Below are 19,645 nucleotides of genomic sequence, written 5' to 3'. Positions count from 1 at the left end.
ATATATATATATATATATATATATATATATATATACCTATAGCTCGGAAATTAGAGGAGCTTAGGTCTTAAGAGGGCTAAGATTGTGAACAGCACCAAAATGTCTTCAAGTTGACTATTTCAATTCAAAACCCTTATATCAATGTGAAACATTACCTTTAACATCCCAAAGCCATGGCTAAGTTTAGCGCAGGCGAATATTTCTACCAGTCCTACGCGCGGTTATCACCGAAAGCTTTCAGCACGAGAGATGAGCGCGAGTTTTCAGCACGAGATGACAGTGCCAGTAGTCTATCACGGGGAAAGCAATACAAACAGTCTCTATCCCAACAGGGCAGCAACTGAGATCTCCAGGATCGCGGCTTAATGGTTTTGTTAGGAAAAGCTAATTCAGTTCTTGATATGAAAAACTGGTAGCAAGTGCCTACGAAATGATCATAAATTATCGACAGAGTGGTAATAACCAAAATGCGAACGTTAAATTTGTGATGCAGTCAATGCAGACAAACTGTGCCAGTCATCCCCCTTCCAACTTCATAAAATTTCATTCTCATCTAATGCATTGTCAGGCAAGAAATGGAAGTTATTCAAACCACAAGCACGCCTTTAGCACTGATATTCCGATTTCTTCTGACATCATATGGCGAGGCTTTAATGTCTCGCTTGCTACAAAGGATCACCATCCTCTTTCCAGCACCATTGATGCCCCGTGCGGTGGTCCCCGCAATGACGTCACATGATGACGTGGGACCGGGCGTCAGCTGACCGCGGCGCTCTTGACCTCACCGTGAGAGTTTCCATCGCGCCACCGGAGCCGCCTGACGTCGCCGACACACCGCCGACGGCAGCGCCCGCGTGTGTGTCTGTGTGTGTGGAGTCTCAGCGCTCTATATCAGGATATGTGACCGGAGGCGCACGCAGGCACCCCACCGCGGGATGTCGGAAAAGTCGCGATTTGATATCAGTGACCTGATGGCGATGTCGCACGTGAGGACAGCACGCTAAAACGCATCACGGTTTCTACAAAATTTAAACATTACATGGCCAATGACGTTACCCTGTGTGCGCCGCTGCTTTACTCACCTGAACCGAAAGAGTTCAGTAACACAAGAGTGCTAGTAATAACTGGCAGGGCCCCAACCCAACAAAAACCCGCCGTTACCACTGACCTCTCAGCGAACGCTCGCGCAAGTAGCATGAGTCAATGAGCCGGTCTACTGTTCATTTAGCCCTGTGTGTGCTTGCAAACTGCTGAGCTTGGTAAGCTACTGAAATAAAAACTGCTGCGTGGTAAAGTTCGTCGTCATTAAGGCTTTTCGATGCACTTAGTGGCTGAGGCTATATTGCGTCACTTGCCCCACCCTGGCAAGAAGGGCCATGGTGTGATAGAGGTCATAGTTTATAAACCAAGTAATGGTACCAAGCTCGCTCAAAATGGCATCTCTGGGTAGATCGTGACAGGATAACCAAATCACGCCGTCGGCTATATATACTGCACGTCAGTGCGTTACATACCTCTCATCATGGGTAGATCGTGACAGAAGAACCAAATCACGCCGCCCGCTATATATACTGCACATCAGCGCGTTACATACCTCTCATCATGGGTAGATCGTGACAGAAGGACCAAATCACGCCGTAGGCTATATACACTGCACATCAGTGCGTTACATACCTCTCATCATGGGTAGATCGTGACAGAAGGACCAAATCACGCCGCCGGCTATATATACTGCGCATCAGTGCGTTGCATACCTCTCATCGTGGGTAGATCGTGACAGACGGACCAAATCACGCCGTAGGCTATATGTGCTGCACACCAGTGCATTACACACCTCTCATCAGGGCGTTTCAATGATGTTATCATAGATAAGATAGGTAACGACCGTTATTGTTTCACCACGTAGCTCCGGCGAGGATGGGTTCTTCCGGACGATACTCTCCAGTCTTGACTGAGAGGATGCACTACGTCTCCGCCTCCAGCCTGCTCGATGCTACATCGTGATGGGCTTTGAATGCCACATCCTTACCAAATAGGCCTTAAAAGACCGAATAAAGTCGATAGAAGCACCCTTTCGAAAGATCACACCGGTTTAAAGTACTAACTTTTGTGGCGATCGAAGGCGGCTCCGCCTGGGTAGGTACTGCATTGCACATCTACGCAGACCGCTGGCGATTGACCATCACCTCCATGACAGAAACAGCAGACATCGCCCATAATGTGGCACAGAGCGCACCGCCGTTCCGCGTTGGGGCTGTCCACAGTGGGGGCATCTCTCAGGCCGACCTGACGTGTCGACGCATCGATCATTATCATCATCACCATCATCATCATCATCATCATCATCATCATCATCGCCGCCGGACGTGGATGACAAATTCAGGCAGCTGGCGTTACAGTCCCCGGGTGCGGAAAACTTGCTTCCAGCGGTTAGAATTCTCGCCAGCTGGATGGTTGCTTCGTTCAGAGCCGAGCGGTTTAGATTCTCCGCGATCAGTAGGTACACGTAGTTGTCCCGTTGCAGCTGCCCAGCGGTTGCCTGGGCTTGCACTTGCACTTGCGATGCGGTTGCACTTTGCTCCAGGCTTGAGGAATATCTTCCAAAGTCCCTAGGTTAGCCAAGTTAAACGTCTCTTTCCGTCTAGCTTGCTCTCCAGCCTGACGACATTATTTACTGCATAGGGCCCAAAGCGTCCCATACTAAGGTGGAAGAGTTTGTAGCCGTTAGAAAACAATAAGTAAGTCATGTATGCTAGAGAATGAGTTCTATAGGCAAGACACGTGATCATCGTGTTGCTTTTTCCGTCACATGTGCATGTGCTACCATGCTCGTATTAATAGTGTCACTGGCATGCCTCTGGAGGGTCGTCGTTCTTAAACGAGCGTTTTGGAACTTCGCAGCTTTCTTACTTATCCACCCATTTTTCTCCTAATCTTCTTTCATACTTTCCTCCCCACATTTATTCTTCCCAAGGTGAAGCTAAGCCCAAGTTGAAACACACATGATAAAAACAATCGATTGTGTATATTCAGACTTGACAACTCAAACCATGCGGCTCGCTAGTCAGGTAAATCCTTCACTGCTAAGTCACAATCATGGGAATACTCAAGTTTCACTTTCTCTGCTCGCGCTGGCTTCTTTAGTGGTAGCTGCTGTAGCCGCCATAGTAGGCAGGAGCAGAGTAGCTGTAGCTACGGCCGTATCCGTAAGACGGCGCGGCGTAACCGTAAGAGTGGCGGCCGTAGCCGAAACCATAGCCGGCATTGCCGTAGCCGTATGAGCCATATCCGAGACCAAAGCCGTTGCTGTAACCGTAGCTGCGTCCATAGCCGAGACCGTAGCCGCTGCGGTATCCAAGACCGTACCCGTTGGCGTAGCCCAGACCGTAGCCGCTGCCGTAACCCAGACCGTATGCGGGGGCAGTGTAGCTACGGGTGTAGCCGTAGGCAGGAGCGACGTAGCTGTAACCTCCACCGTAGGCGGGGGCGGCGTAGCTGGCCACGGCGATGGACTCGTCCTGGTCCAGGTCCGCATCAGAGGCGGCCGCCACGGCCACCACGGCCAGCGAGAGCACGACGAAAAACTGGAACTTATTCCCAACTCGGACAAATGGAGGGTAGCCGAATATGAACTTTACGTGATATTCGAAAGCAGACACAAAATGACATTTTAGCCCCTGCGAATACGTGGATATATCCGTTGAGAAAACATCTGCTTCAATCTCTTCGGCAATCCACCGCTTGAAAAAGTATTAAGTGATGACGGCGTCTTTAGGCCAAACATGACACAAGTGTTTTAATCCGATGCAGTTGAGTTGGTGGCGCCCACAGACATAAAGAGACGAAATAAATAGCTACAGAAAAACAATACAGCACGGTACGTGTGGCTCCATGGTGCATTTTGCTATGTAAATTAGAACTATTAAGCATTTGTCTTTCCAGAGCTTTGGGACATTGCAGCTTTGATACTTATTATTCTATCTCTCTCTTAATCTTCTTGCATACTTTCCTCCTCATACTTATACCTCTCAAGGCAGAACCAAGTGCGAGTTGGAAAAAACGGCATGATAAAAACAATCAATAGCTTGTATTCAGACCTGACAACTCAAAACATACGGTTCGCTAGTCAGGTAAATCCTCCAAACCTAAGTCACAATCATGAGAGTGGTCAAGTTTCACTTTCGTTGCTCGCGCTGGGTTCTTTAGTGGTAGCTGCTGTAGCCGCCATAGTAGGCAGGAGCAGAGTAGCTGTAGCTACGGCCGTATCCGTAAGACGGCGCAGCGTAACCGTAAGAGCGGCGGCCGTAGCCGAGACCATAGCCGGCATTGCCGTAGCCGTAAGAGCCATAGCGGAGACCATAGCCGGCTTTGCCGTAGCCGTAACCACCATATCCGAGACCATAGCCGTTGCTGTAGCCGTAGCTGCGTCCATAGCCGAGACCGTAGCCGCTGCGAAATCCCAGACCGTAGCTGCGTCCGTAGCCCAGACCGTAGCCGCTGCCGTAGCCCACACCGTAGGCGGGAGCAGCATAGCTACGGCTGTAGCCGTAGGCGGGAGCGGCGTAGCTGTAACTTCCACCGTAGGCGGGGGCGGCGTAGCTGGCTACGGCGATGGACTCGTCCTGATCCAGGTCCGCATCAGAGGTGGCCGCCACGGCCACCACGGCCAGCGAGAGCACGACGAAAAACTGCAAACAACAGCGGAACGATAGTGAGATGGCGAGAGCTGGAGACACACCAGACAGCCAAGCAGTACACAGTGTTGCCAGGAAACCAAAACTGTTTACGTACATCTCAGTAAAATATAAACATTCCACGTTTCTCTTTTTCATGCGCTGAAAGGTGTGCATTCATGGGATAAACCAAAACATTTCAAAATAATTTTTGTGTCATGTTTAACAGCTTTTGTGATGAAATGAGCAATTCTGACGTTCACATCGCTTGGAATCGAAAGGTGGACGTGCTAATCTGGGGTTCTGAGGGTGTAAATAAGAAAAGAACTTCGCTTGTTTCGCGGCTGAGCAGCGGCGACATCAGGTTTACAAGGTGATGTTTGCTTTTTGCATGATAAATTGAATTACAACACATTTTGGGCAGGCCCAGAAGCACCTTGGTGATGTGTCCATTAAATTTGCTTGCCAACACCTTTAATCCATTGCATAACCAAATGATAGCAAAACGCATACAATGCATAATGTCCGATACAAACAGAACTAATGATTCCCACAACTAGTGCAGTCAGCAAGCAACCATCTAAACATTACAGTTCCACCTATCTAAATCGTCAGATTTCAGCCGGCCCCTTGAACACCAACACCACCGGGCTCACCTTGTTCATGATTGGTGGTGGAGCAGAGGATGACTGTGCGTCGGTGGCGGCACTGCTGGCCTTTATACCGGGCATCGCTGCAACCTCTGAAGGCTGCCGCCATTGCTGGCCTGCTTGGGTGACATTGAACCACTGAGTATCGCCCTAGGATACCGCCACTTCCTCTGTCTGTTATGAGAGCGCAGAATTGTGCCAATCACCCAGACAGGTGGCTGGTACCACCTAGGGAAATCAACCCCGACTCCTACGCATTCGTTTGGACTTCTTGCTGAATCCCTTCAAGACGAATATATCGTGTGTCAACTGTGACTTCCACATAAGAAGTCGAATTGTCACTTCTAAATCGTCTCCAATGTGCTCGATTCCATTGACAACAGCTTGGGATGCAGATAGTTGCATGCATTACACATACATCGCCATACACATCGACAGGAAAACTTCCACTGTTACTTCCGTTAGAAGCATGACATCCACTACAATAAGTGTTTGCTATCAACTGCACTCAATCGGAGTTACCCTGCATGTGCGCAACGCGCCAAGTCAACTTTATTTTCCATTTCCGCTCGGCAAGGTTTTTGTGTACAAGATTTGCCAGGCGAATCACGCGGATTTTCTGTCCCCGTAAGAAACTAGCAGCTTTGCTCACACTGCAGGAACCTAAAACCAAACTGCTTATATACCCGCAAACTCCAATCTTTCGACTCGCACAGACAGGGTGGTTCTGTGCTAACATCTGAACAAATGCATTCCGGTGTATTGGCATTTAGAGGTCTTCTCCGATAAAACTTGCTGTCCCCCGACCCACCCGCTACCCATTGGGTTATGATTTCAGCCACCGTATACCCTTTGAGATTTACTAACAGCTATCAGTTACCCATTCGTAATCTGTTGCACCCACTCGGTGCCCACCCGGTACTATTCAGCGTTAAAAAAGCAATAAGTAACATGGTCTAGCATCTCTTGAAATGCCTACCCAACAATTTGTAAACGTCTTTTCCATACTAATGCTAGTAAGTCTCTCAAAATAAGAAATCAAACCATCCGGTCACCCCTTCCATACGAGCATCGAAGTGTTTATTCCGCCTGTGAAGTCGCCTCCATTGATATTGTTGTCCAAGCTTGGTAAGAGCACTGTCAAGTACCCTGCGCAGCCAATGGTACAAAATTGCGCTGTGGAACAATGGAAATGGGCAGAGATGCTCGATTCTAGACGTGGGTTCGTCGTGCCAACTTGGTTTGAAGGGGGCACGATTTTCATTACTTTCTTTTTACGTTTAGCTTTTGTAACTGGAACTGATGTCGAATGCTACCGAAAGGTGCAAATCTGTTTGAACCGGTGCGTTAAATGATTGCATGATATTATACCGCCGTCGCTGTTTACTTTACAGTGACTCAGTTTAGGCCTTGGCGGGCTCATTTTGTGCCTGTTCCCCCTCTCTGCCTCCCTTCTGCGCCTCTGTCTCGCACATTGTATATGACCAAGACAAAGCCGAAGCCGTCCGCTAATGAAGTTTCGTTTACCAAGAAACACGTGTTGATCAAGAAAGTCGCAATGCGCGCGGCTAGGTACCAAACTTATGTGTCATAAAATGGAGGCTAATGCCATGAAAGGAGGCCTTGCCAGCTGTTGAGATCGTGTCGCGAGCTTGCGATCTAGAAGCATGACAGTGCCGTAGTCTGACTTATCTCTTCATTCGTGGTGGCACCGTATTTCATGATCATATAACCCACCTGCTGCCGTCCAGTCAATAGGAGAAAACTTGACAACATATTACACCTGTTCCCAAGCAAACCTGCTCTCAATTCTGACCAATACAGGGCAGTCGAATATGGGTTTTACGTGATATTCTAAGCAGACCCCAGATGGCATTTAAGCCCCTGGGAATACGGGGATGCATCTGTTGAGAAAGCACCTCCTTCAGTCTCTTCAGCAGTCTATCGCATGAAAAGTATTAGCTGATGACGTCGCCTTTGGGCCCAACATGACACAAGTGTTGTAATCCAGTGCGACCGCGTTGATGGTAGGCGCAAACATAAAGAGGCAAATAAATATTTCCAAAAAAACAATAAGGCATGGTATCTATGGCTACATAGTGCATTTTGCCATGCAAACTTGAACTATTAATCATTTGTCTTAGCAGAGCTGGGGGATTTTCTTAATCACTTCACCCCAAGCCTGAAGAATATCTCACAGATCCTCAGGCTAGCTAAGTAAAACATTTCATTCCGTCCCGTTTAAAAATTGAACCTGACGTTGTTAGTTATTGCTTAGAGCTCAAAACGTCCCACACTAACGTGTGAGAGTGTGTAACGGTAAGAAAGCAATGAGTAAATCATATATACTGGAAAATGAGGTGTACAGGTAAAAGACGAATTCATCATGTTTTGTCACATCTACACGTACTACCATGCCCGTGTCGATCGTGTCACTGGCATGTCCCTGATCAGGTGCCGTTCTTTACAACGAGCATTTCGAAACTTCGCAGCTTTGATACTTATTCTTCTATCTTTGTCTTAATCTTCTTGCATACTTTCCTGCTCATATTTATAATTCCCAAAGTAGAGCTAAGCGCGAGTTCGAACAAACGACATAATCAAAACAATCGATAGTGTGTATTCAGACCTGACAACTCAAACCATACGGTACACTAGTCAGGTAAATCCTCCAAAGTTAAGTCACAATCATGAGAGTACTCAAGTTTCACTTTCGCTGCTCGCGATGGGTTCTTTAGTGGTAGCTGCTGTAGCCGCCATAGTAGGCAGGAGCAGAGTAGCTGTAGCTACGGCCGTATCCGTAAGACGGCGCAGCGTAACCGTAAGAGCGGCGGCCGTAGCCGAGACCATAGCCGGCATTGCCGTAGCCGTATGAGCCATATCCGAGACCATAGCCGTTGCTATAGCCGTAGCTGCGTCCATAGCCGAGACCGTAGCCGCTGCGGTATCCCAGACCGTAGCCGCTGCCGTAGCCCAGACCGTGGCCGCTGCTGTATCCCAGACCGTAGGCGGGGGCGGCATAGCTACGGGTGTAGCCGTAGGCAGGAGCGGCGTAGGTGTAACCTCCACCGTAGGCGGGGGCGGCGTAGCTGGCCACAGCGATGGACTCGTCCTGGTCCAGGTCCGCATCAGAGGCGGCCGCCACGGCCACCACGGCCAGCGAGAGCATGACAGAAAACTGCAAACAACAGCGAAACGATAGAGAAACAGCCAGACCTGGAAAAACAGCAGACAGCCAAGCAGTGCACAATGCTGCCACGCATCGAAAACTGCCTACGTACATTTCAGGAAACCTTAAACTCACCACATTTTTATTTTCCATGCGCTGAGAAGTGCGCATTCGTAGGGGAAACAAAAACACTTCAAAACCATTTTTGTACCACGTTTAGCAACTTTTGTGATTAAAGGAGAAACTGAACGCTTCCATGGCTTGGAATTTAAGTGTGGACGTGATGATTTGGGGGTTTTCAGCAATATAAATAAGAAAAGAACTCCGCTTGTTTCGCAGCTGAGCAGCAGCAACCTAAGTTTGGCAAAGCGATGTATGCTTTTTGCATGACAAATTGAATTACAACACATTTTGGGCAGACCTTAGAAGTATCTTTGCCCATTACACGTAGCCTGCCAACACCTTTAATCCACTGCAAAAGCCAATGATGGCAGCATGTGTACAGTTCAGAAAGTCAAAAACCAAATAGAAACCATAATGACCAAAACTAATGCAAAGCTAAACTAATGACAGCAAGCAACCATTTAAACATCACAGCCTCACCCAGCTGAATCGTCAGACTTCAGCCGGCTCCATGAACGCCGTCACCACCGGGCTCACCTTGTTCATGATTGGTGGTGGAGCAGAGGGTGACTGTGCGTCTGTGGCGGCACTGCTGGCCTTTATACCGGGCACCGCTGCAACCTTTGAAGGTTGCCGCCATTGCTGGCCAGCCTGGGTGACATTGGACCACTGAGTATCGCCTTAGGGTATCGTCACTTCCTCTGTCTGTTATGAGAGAGTAGGAATGTGCCACTCACCCAGACATACGGCTGGTTCCCAACACGCATGACAACCACTACCAAGTGTTTGGTATCATTTCCATTTAATTGAAGCTGCCCTGGTATGTGTGTAGCGCGCCGAGTCGGCTTCATTCTCCATTTCGATGCGGCAGGGGTATTCTTTTTAAGATTTTCCAGGCGAATCACTTGGATTTTAAGTTATCATAAGAAACTAGCAGTTTGGGTGATACTGCAGGAATTTAAAAACAAACCGCTTACATGCCCTCACACCCTTAACCATTTGGCTTGCACAGATAGTGGGGCTCTGTGTTTACACCTGTACAACTCCATTCTGGTGTTTTGGCATTTAGAGGTCTTCTCCGGTAAGACTTGCTGTTCTCCGACCCATCCTCCACGCATTGGGCTATGATTACATTCACCGTATACCCACTGAGGTTTACTATTAGCTATCAGTTACCCATTCGTAATCTATTGCACCCACTCGCTGCTCATCCTGTGCTATTTTGTGTTGGAAAAACAATAAATGATATTGGCTAGTATTGTTTTAGATGTCTACCCGGCAATTCGTAACTGTCTTTTTCGTTCCAATGCTGGTAAGTTTTTTTCAAAATATGCAACCAAACCATATCACCTCTTCTTATGAGCACCGAAGTGTGTATTCAACCCGTGAAGTCGCCTCTATTAGCATCGTTGCCAAACCTTAGTAGGATCACTGTCGATTCCCCTAGAGCACGAAGTCATCTAAAATTTCGGCTGTGGAACAATGGAAAGGCCGCAGGTGTTGGGTGCTATGCGGGGTTCGTCTTACCAATTTGGTTGCAAGAAAGCACGATTTGCGTTACTTGGCTTTATTTTCAGCGTTTGTAATTCGAACTGAGTTCCAATGCTACCGAAAGAAGCAACTTTTTTAAGTCGATGAACTGAAGGAACTGTGCGTTAAATGACTGCATGGAAATATACCGCTTGCGCCATTCATTTTACTGTGGCTCAGTTAAAGCCTCGACTGACTCATTTTGTGCCGGTGCCCCTTCTTCCGTTCCACCTTCGCCTCTGTCTTCCACGTTGCGTATGATAAAGGTAGAGCTGAAGCCGTCGGCTCGTTAATTTTCCTTTATCATGAAACACGTGTTGATCAAGAAAGCCGTGAAGCGCATGGCTACGTGCCAAACTTATGTGTTGTAAAAACCAGGCTAATATCATGGGATGAAGTTACAAACCTAACTATTGTGATGATATTTTATCGTAACCTTGCAATCGTAACGCATGGCAGCGCCAAATTTAAATATATTTCCTTATTCGTGACCCCACCGTATTTCATCGTCAAGTAAACGCTCAGCTGACGTCCAGGCAACCAAAAAAGGCTCTACGACATTCTACACCTTTTCTCAAGGAAGATTCTTCCCAACTCTGACAGACACAGAGTAGCCCAATATGGATTTTACGTGATGTTCAAAGCAGACCCCGGTGGTATTTAAGCCCACTAGAGTGTGCGGATGAATCCGTCGAGAAAACGTCAATTATAATCTCTTTAGCAATCCATCGCTTGAAAAGTGTTACCTAATGATGGTGCCCTTGGGCTGAACTTGATACAAGTGTTTTAATCCGATGCAACTGCGTTCGTGGTGGCCGCAAACATAAGGAGGCAACATAAAAAGTTACAAAAAAGTAAACAGCACGGTATGGTACGTATGGCTGCATGATGTATTTTAGCAATACAATTAGAATCATTTTGATCGTTAGAGACGGAGCGCATTTCCTTTAACGCTTCCCTCTTAGCTTGGAGAATGTCTTCCAAATTGCCTAGGTTAGCTAAGTTAAACGTGTCTTTCCATATAGTTAAAAGGTTGAGTCTGGCGATATTTGTTATCGCATGGGGCCCAAAGCGTCCACACTAACGTGTGAGAGTTTGTAGCCGTAGATAAACAATGAGAAGATCATGCATACCAGGGAATGAGGCATATAGCTATGACACGAGATCATCCTGCTTTTTTCTGTCATTTATAGATGTGCTGCCATGCCCGTGTCAACAGTGTCATTGGTATTCCCTTGGACAGTCACTGTTCTTTACCGCGAGCATTTCGGAACTTCGCAGCTTTCACACTGATGCCCCATCTTTCTCTTAATCTTCTTTCATACTTTCTTCTTCATATTTATTCTTCTCAAGGCAGAGCTATGTGCGAGTTGGAACAAACGACATAATAAAACCAGTCGATAGTGTGTATTTAGACCTGACAACTCAAACCATACAGTTCGCTAGTCAGGTAAATCCTGCAGAGTTAAGTCACAATCATGAGAGTACTGAAGTTTCACTTTCGCTGCTGGCGCTGGGTTCTTTAGTGGTTGCTGCTGTAGCCGCCATAGTAGGCAGGAGCAGAGTAGCTGTAGCTGCGGTTGTATCCGTAAGACGGCGCAGCGAAACCGTAAGAGCGGCGGCCGTAGCCGAGACCATAGCCGGCATTGCCGTAGCCGTTAGAGCCATATCCGAGACCATAGCCGTTGCTGTTGCCGTTGCTGCGTCCATAGCCGAGACCGTAGCCGTCGCGATATCCCAAACCGTAGACGTTGCCGTAGCCCAGACCGTAGGCAGGGGCAGCGTAGCTACGGGTGTAGGCGTAGGCAGGAGCGGCGTAGCCGTAACCTCCACCGTAGGCGGGGGAGGCGTAGCTGGCCACGGCGACGGACTCGTCCTGGTACAGGTCCACATCGGAGGCGGCCGCCACGGCCACCACGGCCAACGAGAGCACGACCAAAAACTGGAAACAGCAGCGAAACGATAGAGAAAAGGCCAGAGCTTGGAAAGTAACAGACAGCCAAACAGTGCACTGTGTTGTCACGCATCTAAAACAGCTTACGTACATTTCAGTAAACCCTGAACTTGTTTTTGAACATGTCTCTCTTTTCCATGCGATGAGAAGTTGGCATTCATGGGATAGCCAAAACATTTCAAAACCATTTTGGTACCATCTTTAGCAACGTTTGTGATTGAAGGAGAAAGTGAATGTTTCCATGGCTTGGAATTGAAGGGTGGGTATAGTGATTTGGGGGTTTTGATGAACATAAATAAGAAAAGAACTTCGCTTGTTACGCAGCTGGGCAGCAGCAACTAAGTTGTACGAAGTGATGTTTTCTTTTTGCATGATAAATTGAGTAACAACACATTTGGGCAGACCTTAGCAGCATCTTGGTGATGTGTCCTTTAAACCTTGCTTGCCAACACCTTTAATCCACTTCATAAGCCAATGATAGCAGCGTGAGTACAGTTCAGAAAGACAAAGACCAAACGGAAACAATAATGACCAAAACTAATGCAAAACTAAACTAATAACACCAAGCAACCATCTCAACTTCACACCTCAACCCAGCTGAATTGTCGGCTTTCAGCCGCCTCCATGAACACCGACACCACCGGGCTCACCTTGTTCATGATTGGTAGAGCAGAGGGTGACTGTGCGTCGGTGGCGGCGTTGCTGTCCTTTGTACCGCGCACCGCTACAACCTTTGAAGGTTGCCGCCATTGCCAGCCTGCCTGGGTGACATTGGACGACTGAGATTGGCCCTATGGTACCGGCACTTCCTCTGTCTGTTACGAGAGAGTAGGAATGTGCCACTCACCCAGACATGTGGCTGGTTCCACCTGGGAAAATCAACCCCGGCTCCAGCGCATTGGGTTGATTTCCTTGCTAAATCCCTTCAACACGAACTAATTGTGTGTCGATTGCAAATCCCATACAAGCAGACGAATCGTCATTTCTGAATTATCTCCAATGTGTTCGATTCCGTTGACAACAGTTTGGGACGCAGATAGTTGCATGCGTTACACACATATTGCCAAGGACGTTGACAGCAAAACATCCCTGTTGCTTTCGCTTCACGCATGACAGCCACTACAATAAGTGTTTGCTATCATTTCCATTCAATTGGAGCTGCTCTTGCATGTGTGCAACGCGCCAAGTTGACTTTATTTTCCATTCTGGCGTGGCACGGTTTTTGTTTATGAGATTTGTTACGCAAATCACTTGAGTTTTACGTGATCGCAAGAGGTCAGCAGTTTGCTGATACCGCAGAAATTTAAAAACAAACTGCTTACATGCCCGCAAAACCCAACCTTTCGACTTGCACAGATAGCGGGGCTCTGTGTTGACATTTGCACAATTGCATTCTCGCGCATTGGCATTTAGAGTGTTTTCCGGTGAGACTTGCTTCGCCCGCCCTATCCGCTACCCACTGGGCTATGATTATAGCCATCAGATACCCACTAAGATGTTCTAACAGCTATCAGTTACCCATCCGTAATTTGTTACACCCACTCGTTGCTCACCCAGTACTATTTAGCGTTGGAAAAGCAATAAGTAACATGGGCTAGCATCTCTTGAAATGTCTACCTGTCAAGTTGTAAATGTGTTGCCCGTACCCATGCTGGTTATTTACCCAAAATATGTAACCAAACTATCCCGTCACTCCTCTGAATATGGGTATCGAAGTGTTCATTCAACCTGTGAAGTCACCTCTATTACTATTGTTGCTCAAGTTTGGTAAGAACACCGTCAATTCCCCTAAAGTATGTAATCGTCTGAAATTTCGGCCGTGGAACATTGGAAATGGGCAGAAATGCTCAAATCTATACGTGGGTTCATCTTGCTAATTTGGTGTCCAAGAGACACGATATTCTTTAATTTGGTTTTGGTTTTAACGTTTCTAACTGCAACTGAGGTCATACGCTACCGAAAGATGCAACTCTGTTTCCATTTTTAAGTCAATATACTGATGGAACTGTGCGTCAAATGACTGCATGGAAATGTACCGCCAGCGCCATTCATTTTACAATGGCTCAGTTTTAGCCTTCACTGACTCATTTTGTGCCTGTGCCGCCCCCTCCCCCCCCCCCGCCTTCCTCCCTCCTTTGCTCCATCTACGCCCTTGTCTTGCACATTCCACACGGTTAAAATAACGTTCAACTCATCGACTCATCAATTTTTTATATAAAGAAACACATGGTCATCAAGGAAGCTGTAACGCGCATGGCCACGTACCAAACTTAAGTGTTGTAAAACAGAAGTGCTGTAAAACTTAAGTGCCGGCATCTTTCAGCAATCAGCCATTTTCAGCCGAATATGGGCAAGAACATTTTAAGCAAAACCCAGCTCGCATTACATGTATTGGAAATGCGCAAATGTATCCGTTGGGAAAACTGTTCTTTTAAGTTCTTCAGCAATCCATCGCTTGAAAAAGTATCAGCCAATGACGGCGCCCCGCATCGGCGTTGGTGGAGCCATAAACATAGGGGAAAAAAGCTTTAAAATGATAACACTTACTGATGATTATGGTTCCATACTGCATTTCAACATTTAAAAATATAAATATCAAGGACTTTGGCCTTCCAGAGACGGAGGGCATCCCCTTCACCACTTCGCTCCTAAGAAGAATTACGCTACCAAAAGTCCTAAGGTTAATTTCCTGTAGTCTATTTGTCACGTATCGATGTACTAGCATGTCCGTATAGATGGTGTCGCTGGCATGCCATTTCACAGTCGCCACTGTTTAGTGTGGGCATTTCGTAGTTTCGCAACTTTCGTACTTATCCTTCTATCGTTCTCTCGATCTTCTTTCATACTTATCCTATTCATGTTGGTCGTTCTCAGTGTAGAGGTAAGCACAAGTTGAAACACAAGATATGATCTAAACAATTGATAGTGTGTATTCAGACCTGACAACTCACACCATTCGATTTGCTAGTCAGGTAGATCCACCAAAGTTAAGTCACAACCATGGGAGTATCAAAGCTTCACTTTCGCTGCTCGCGCTGGGTTCTTTAGTGGTAGCTGCTGTAGCCGCCATAATAGGCAGGAGCAGAGTAGCTGTAGCTACGGCCGTATCCGTAAGACGGCGCAGCGTAACCGTAAGAGCGGCGGCCGTAGCCGAGACCATAGCCGGCATTGCCGTAGCCGTAAGAGCCATATCCGAGACCATAGCTGTTGCTGTAGCCGTGGCTGCGTCCATAACCCAGACCGTAGCCGCTGCGGTATCCCAGACCGTAGCCGCTGCCGTAGCCCAGACCGTGGCCGCTGCCGTAGCCCAGACCGTAGCCGCTGCCGTAGCCCAGACCGTAGGCGGGGGCGGCATAGCTAGGAGTGTAGCCGTAGGCGGGAGCGGCGTAGCTGTAACCTCCACCGTAGACGGGGGCAGCGTAGCTGGCTACGGCGATGGACTCGTCCTGGTCCAGGTCCGCATCAGAGGCGGCCGCCACGGCCACCACGGCCAGCGAGAGCACGACGAAAAACTGCAAAAAACATCGGAGCGATAGTGAGATGGCGAGAGCTACAGAAACGGCAGACAGCCAGGCAGTGCCCAGTGTTGCCACGCATCTACAATTGATTACGTACATCTCAGTAAACTTTGAATATTTCATGTTTCCTTTTTCCATGCGCTGAAACGTGTGCATTTGTAGGGTAAACCAAAACACTTCAAACCATTTTAATACTATGTTTAGCAACTTTCGTGATGAAAACAGCATTCTCAAATTTTCCATGGCTTGGAATTAAAGGGTGGAAAAACTAAATTAAGGTTATTGAGGAATACAAATACGAAAAAACTCCGCTTATTTCTCAGCTGACCAGCAGTTACCTAAGCGGCCACCACGGCCACCACGGCCAGCGAGAGCACGACGAAAAACTGCAAACAACGGGGAAACAATGGAGATGGCGAGTGCTGGAGAAACAGCAAACAGCCAAACAGTGCACAGTGTTGCCACGCAACCAAAACTGCTTACGTACATCTCAGTAAACCTTGAGCATTTCATGTTTTTAATTCCATGCGCTAGAACGTGTGCATTAGTAGGGTAAGCCAAAACAATTCAAAGCCGTTTTTGTACCATGTTTAGCAGCTTTTGCGATTAAAGGAGCAATTTAAACGTCCCATGGCTTGGAATTGAAAGGTGAACATGCTTATGTGGGGGTTTTGAGGAGCATAAATAAGAAAAGAACATCGCTTGTTTCGCAGCTCATCAGCAGCGACCTAAGTTTTACCAAGTAATGTTCGCTCTTTGCGTGATAAATTGAGTTACAACGCATTTTGTGCAGACCCCATCGCATCTTGGTGATGTGTTTATTGAACCTATCTTGCCAACACCTTTAATCCATTGCGTAACCAAATGATAGCAAAACGCACACAATCCATAATGTCCAATACCAAACAGAGCCAATGAGTACCAAATTAATGCAGGTAGCGGGCAGCCATCTAAGCTTCACACCTCAACCATGATGAATCGTCGAATTTCAGCCTTTCCCATGAACGCCGACACCACCGGGCTCACCTTGTTCATGATTGGTAGTGGAGCAGAGAGTGACTGTGCGTCGGTGGCGGCACTGCTGGCCTTTATATCGGGCACCACTGCAACCTTTGAAGGCTGCCGCGGTGCCCGCCAACTTGGGTGACATTGGTCCACTGGAATTAGCTCTAGGGAATCGCCATTTCCTCTGTCTGTTATGAGAGTGTAGGAATGTGCCACTCACCCAGACATGTGGCTGGCCTCACCTGGGAAAATCAAACCGCCACTCCAGCGCATTGGGATGTTTTTGTTTTTTTTTCCAAATCACTCCAAAACGAATTAATTGTGTGTCAATTGTGACTCCAATATAAGCAGGCAAATCGTCATTTCTGAATCGCCTCCAATGTGTTCGATTCCGTTGACAACAGTATGGGATGCAAATAGCTGCATGCGTTACACTCATGTCGCTGTACAAGTTGACAGGAAAACTTCTACTGTTATTTTCGCTACATGCGTCACAACAACTGCAACAAGTGTTTGGTATCAGTTCATTGGAGTTGTTTGGTATCATTCAATTGGAGTTGTTCTTGCATGTGTGTAGTGCACTAAGTCGACTTTTTCCGTTTCCGCTCGGCAAGATTTTTGCTTCTAAGATTTGCCGGGCGAATCACGTGGGTTTTATGTGCTTGTAAAAGACCAGCAACTTTGCTGATACCGCAGAAATTTAAAAACAACCTGCTTACATACCCGCAAATCCCAGCCTTTCGACTAGCACAGATAGCGGGGTTCCGTGTTAACTTCTGTTCAATTGCATTCTCGCGTATTGGCATTTAGAGGTATCTATTCGTAATCTATCGCACCCACGCATTGCCCGCACGGTACTGTCTAGCGTTGGAAAAGCAATGAATATCATTGGCTGGCATCTCTTGAAATGTATACCTAACAATTCGCAAATGTCTTTTCCACATCAATGCTCGTAAGCCTCAAAATATGTAGCCAAACCATCCTGTTACACGTCTCATATGAGTAACAAAGTGTTTATTCAGCCTGTGAAGTCACCTCTATTAATATTGTTGCGTAAGCTCGATGGGAGCACCGTCGATTCCTCTATGCATGCAATGGTCTAGTGTTTCGGCTGTAGAACAGTGAAAATGGGCGGAGATAATCGATTTCATACGTGGGTTCGTCTTGAGAATTTGGTTCGAAGGGGGCACGATTTTGGTTGCTTTCTTGTTTAGCTTTTTTAGCTTTTGTAACTGGAACTGATGTCGAATACTACCAAAATATGCACCTCTGTTTGAACTCTGCGTTAAATGCCTGTATGGAAATATACCGCCGGCGCTATTTATCTCACAGTGGGTCAGTTTAAGCCTTAACTGACCCATTTTGTGCCTGTGCCCCCTCTCTCACCCACGTGCGCCCCTGTCATGCACATTGTATATGATCAAGATCAAGCTGAAGAGCCACCGGATCATCAAGTTTCGTTTACCAAGAAACACGTGTTGCTCAAGAAAGTCGCAATGCGCGCGGCTAGGTACCAAACGTATGTGTTATGAAATCGAGGCTAATGTCATGAAAGGAAGCCTAACAAGCTGTTGAGATCGTATTGCGAGCTTGCGATCTAGAAGCATGGCAGTGCCGCATTTTGACTTATCTCTTTATTCGTGATGGCACCGTATTTTACGATCATATAACCCACCCGCTGCCGCCCAGTCAATAGGAGAAGACTTGACAACATTTTATGCCTGTCCCCAAGTAAACCTCCTCCCAATTCTGGTCAATACAGGGCAGCCGAATATGGATTTTACGTGATATTCTAAGCAGACCCCAGATGGCCTTTAAGCCCCTGGGAATACGTGAATGCATCCGTTGAGAAAACATCTGCTTCAGTCTCTTCAGCAATCTCTTGCCTGAAAAAGTATTAGCTGATGACGGCGTCTTTGGGCCAAACATGACACAAGTGTTGTAATCCAATGCGACAACGTTGATGGTAGACGCAAACATAAAGAGGCAAATAAATATTTACAACAAAAACAATACGGCATGGCACGTATGTCTGCATAGTGCATTTTGCCATGTAAATTTGAACTATTAAGCATTTGTCTTTGGAAAGCCGGGGAGACTTTCGTAATCACTTCGCTCCAAGCCTGAAGAATATCTTACAAAGTCCTCAGCTTAGCTAAGTGAAACGTTTCTTTCCGTCCCGCTTAAAAATTGAGCCTTACGTCGTTATTATTGCTTAGAGTTCAAAGCGTCCTACACTAACGTGTGAGAGTTTGTAACGGCAAGAAAACAATGAGCAAATCATATATACTGGGAACTGAAGTGTATAGGTAACAGGCGAATTCATTATTTTTTCATCACACCTACACGCACTACCATGCCCGAGTCGATCGTGTCACTGGCATGTCCCTGATCAGGTGCCGTTCTTTACAACGAGCATTTCGGAACCTCGCAGCTTTGATACTTATTCTTCTATCTTTGTCTTAATCTTCTTGCATGCTTTCCTGCTCATATTTGTCCTTCTCAAAGTAGAGCTAGGCACGAGTTGGAACAAACGACATGATGAAAACAATCGATAGTGTGTATTCAGACCTGACAACTCAAACCATACGGTACGCTAGTCAGGTAAAACCTCCAAAGTTAAGTCACAATCATGAGAGTACTCAAGTTTCACTTTCGCTGCTCGCGCTGGGTTCTTTAGTGGTAGCTGCTGTAGCCGCCATAGTAGGCAGGAGCAGAGTAGCTGTAGCTACGGCTGTATCCGTAAGACGGCGCAGCGTAACCGTAAGAGCGGCGGCCGTAGCCGAGACCATAGCCGGCATTGCCGTAGCCGTAAGAGCCATATCCGAAACCATAGCCGTTGCTGTAGCCGTAGCTGCGTCCATAGCCGAGACCGTAGCCGCTGCGGGATCCCAGACCGTAGCCGTTGCCGTAACTCAGACCGTAGCCGCTGCCGTAGCCCAGACCGTAGGCGGGAGCAGTGTAGCTACGGGTGTAGCCGTAGGCGGGAGCGGCGTAGCTGTAACCTCCACCGTAGGCGGGGG

At 47.3% G+C, this 19,645-nt stretch overlaps 1 protein-coding gene across 1 annotated transcript in view; it reads right to left on the bottom strand.

Annotated features, from left to right (window-relative positions):
• LOC119103506 (trichohyalin-like) overlaps positions 1–16,652 on the bottom strand; it is a 59,268-nt gene extending 42,616 nt beyond the window's left edge. Inside the window, exons 1-3 of the mRNA XM_037227116.1 lie at positions 16,644–16,652; positions 12,017–12,087; positions 3,214–3,429 (exon numbers count right to left, since the gene is read on the bottom strand). Of these exons, the coding sequence (XP_037083011.1) occupies positions 3,214–3,429; positions 12,017–12,087; positions 16,644–16,652 (296 nt within the window). The remainder of the gene's footprint in view (positions 1–3,213; positions 3,430–12,016; positions 12,088–16,643) is intronic.
• Between the last annotated feature and the right edge of the window lie 2,993 nt (positions 16,653–19,645).

Source organism: Pollicipes pollicipes, unplaced genomic scaffold, assembly GCF_011947565.3.
Source record: "Pollicipes pollicipes isolate AB1234 unplaced genomic scaffold, Ppol_2.1 Scaffold_1600;HRSCAF=1878_pilon_pilon_pilon, whole genome shotgun sequence".
NCBI lineage: Eukaryota > Metazoa > Arthropoda > Thecostraca > Pollicipedomorpha > Pollicipedidae > Pollicipes > Pollicipes pollicipes.
The sequence above is the reverse complement of the archived record's forward strand: the minus strand, read 5'-3'. Positions and strand labels throughout refer to the sequence as shown.